At 57.7% G+C, this 2163-nt stretch overlaps 1 protein-coding gene and 2 long non-coding RNA genes across 4 annotated transcripts in view; 2 read left to right on the forward strand and 1 right to left on the reverse strand.

Annotated features, from left to right (window-relative positions):
- smpd4 (sphingomyelin phosphodiesterase 4) overlaps positions 1 to 727 on the forward strand; it is a 14757-nt gene extending 14030 nt beyond the window's left edge. For both annotated transcript variants that reach the window (XM_057031538.1, XM_057031539.1), the window contains 2 exons: positions 106 to 234; positions 322 to 727. In XM_057031538.1, the coding sequence (XP_056887518.1) occupies positions 106 to 234; positions 322 to 663 (471 nt within the window). In that variant the 3' untranslated portion in view covers positions 664 to 727. The remainder of the gene's footprint in view (positions 1 to 105; positions 235 to 321) is intronic.
- Positions 728 to 730: 3 nt separating this feature from the next.
- Positions 731 to 1305, reverse strand: LOC130524954 (uncharacterized). The gene is made up of 2 exons (XR_008950294.1): positions 1020 to 1305; positions 731 to 871 (listed from the first exon to the last, which is right to left on the reverse strand). It is a non-coding gene; the product is annotated as an uncharacterized LOC130524954 (long non-coding RNA).
- Positions 1306 to 1371: 66 nt separating this feature from the next.
- On the forward strand, positions 1372 to 2163 carry LOC130524953 (uncharacterized). The gene is made up of 3 exons (XR_008950293.1): positions 1372 to 1514; positions 1827 to 2013; positions 2095 to 2163. It is a non-coding gene; the product is annotated as an uncharacterized LOC130524953 (long non-coding RNA).

The following is a 2163-nucleotide window of genomic DNA, read 5'->3' on the forward strand; positions in this document are numbered from 1 at the left end:
GTGTCTCTGTGTGTGTGTGTCTCTGTGTGTGTGTGTCTCTGTGTGTGTGTGTGTGTGTGTCTCTGTGTGTGTGTGTCTCTCTGTGTGTGGTGTGTGTGTGTGTAGATCATCAGCGGCCTGCGCAGGTTCCCCCTCCAGTACCAGGGCGACCCGGAGCTTCAGCCCATCCGGAGCTACGAGAACGCGCTGCTGGTCCGGCTCCTCTACCGGACGTCGTCGGTGTTTAACCACAAGGTGAGTCAGCGGGTCCAGATAGTCCCAGCACCTTTGACCTTTGACCTGTGGTGGACGCTGTTTGAACTCTTCTTGACCTTTTGTCAGTTTGGAGGTCACATGGAGGCCCTCTGCTCGCGTCCGGACTTCCTGGGCCGTTTGGGTCGCCATTACCTGACGGAGCCAGAACCCCCCCCCCCCGCCCTGAGGCGGAGCCCGGCGGCGCGGTGGGGGGCCGGAGCGGCGGCAGGCGCGGCTCAGCCTGCGGCCTCTGGCCAGCTACAGGACCCTGCTGCTCCTGCTGCTGCTCTACCTGCTGGGGGCGCTGCTGGCCTTTGGCCCCGCCTCCAGCTCGCTGCTCATCCTGGGGGGGGCGCTCCTGCGGGGCCTCGTGCTCGTGCTCCTCGGAGACCGGCTGAAAACGCACTAGTCTGGGCTCCACGTCTTTAGATGGATCAGACCTGTCATTGATTAAAGTTTGACCTCCACCAATAAACAGCCACTTCCTTCATCACTTACAGTTATTCTGATCTTTTATTCGTTAGTAACTCACTTCCTGTTCCAGGGACGTTGGGAACCGTCCTTCACTGATGAGCGATTTTATGCTGCGTCTATCGTGTTAGGAAGCACCTGTGGGCTCGGGAACATTCAGGAACAGCTGTGGAAACAGTAATAATAATCCAGGCTGCTGCTCCTCTGAGGCCAGTTAAAGCCAAAAGTGACACTCGGCCACGAAGCCCAACAGTTTAAATCACACGTTGTCACAGACCTTCGTGCTTTAGAGAAACTCTGTGTCCAGGACTCACCTGTCCAGGTGGATTCCTGCTTCTCACCCGGTGACCAGGAGATCCCGTCCCGAACAAAACGCGTATTTGCATTGAGTTAGACGACACTTCCCATAATCCGCAGCGCCGCGTGACGTCATCAAATGGCGACAGTTACGTTGTCCATTCGCCGGGAGAAGTTTTCAAAATATATGTGTAACTTTTTAAACGTTTCCTCTCTGGTTTTCCGCTCTATCTTTTTGTCATCGGTGCATGAAGGGGAGTCGAGGTGAAGAGGCCGAACAGGAAACTCTGGTCCAAGTGAGTTTGTCACCTTTTAACTCGGGTTAGCTGAAACATTTTGGACATGAGGTGGTCAACATGCTGCCGAGCCCCCGCGACTCGCTCATGGTTCCGGTCCACTGTGGAGCGAACCGCTGCCCTAAACGGTGATGGGGACCTCTGAACCACACTAGAACCCGAACCCGAACCCTAATGAAGGGAGCAGCGGCGTGAGTTGGTCCGCGTGAGCGGGCGGTGAGTTAGCTAAGTGGCTGTTAGCCGAGCTCGGCCCCCGGGGGGCAGCGGGTCCCTGGGGGGGGCAGCTGTCAGTCACCTGTTGTCCCGGAGACGGTTTGGTTCTTATTTTAAATAAACTCCATTTATTTAACGGTTGCTGTGCGATGAGAACGAGACCAAAAGAGACCCCCCCGCATAAAGGAATCTTTAATTCAGACGCTTTGATGAAGCCGGGGCATCTCGACCCCCCCATTAAAATGCCCCCGCAAGTTCTTGTTTGAGTGACTGAATTGTGCCGCAGGTGTTTAAACCCCCAGGCTTCTTCAGCAGTAACCTCTGGAGCCGAGTCCCCCCCCCCCCATGGAGGCTGTGATCACCAGCGCGCTGTCGGCGGCGGTGTCGGCCGCCCTGGCGGTGGCCTCGGCCGGGGACGCCAAGGCGGCCCTGGGGGCCCTGCTGAGGAGTGGGAGGGGGCCCAGCGGGAGGGCACGGAGCAGCTGGTGTCCGTCCTCACCAGGTGGGTCCAGGAGAACTTCAGCGGCGCCGCCCCGATACGGCCGAAGCTTCTGTCTGACCCCGATCGTGTGTTTCTCCACAGAATATCGGAGCTGGTCGAACGGGAGACGGGCGAGTACTACAAATCAGACCCGGATCCATTTGATGATCG

Source organism: Takifugu flavidus, chromosome 4 (assembly GCF_003711565.1).
Source record: "Takifugu flavidus isolate HTHZ2018 chromosome 4, ASM371156v2, whole genome shotgun sequence".
NCBI lineage: Eukaryota > Metazoa > Chordata > Actinopteri > Tetraodontiformes > Tetraodontidae > Takifugu > Takifugu flavidus.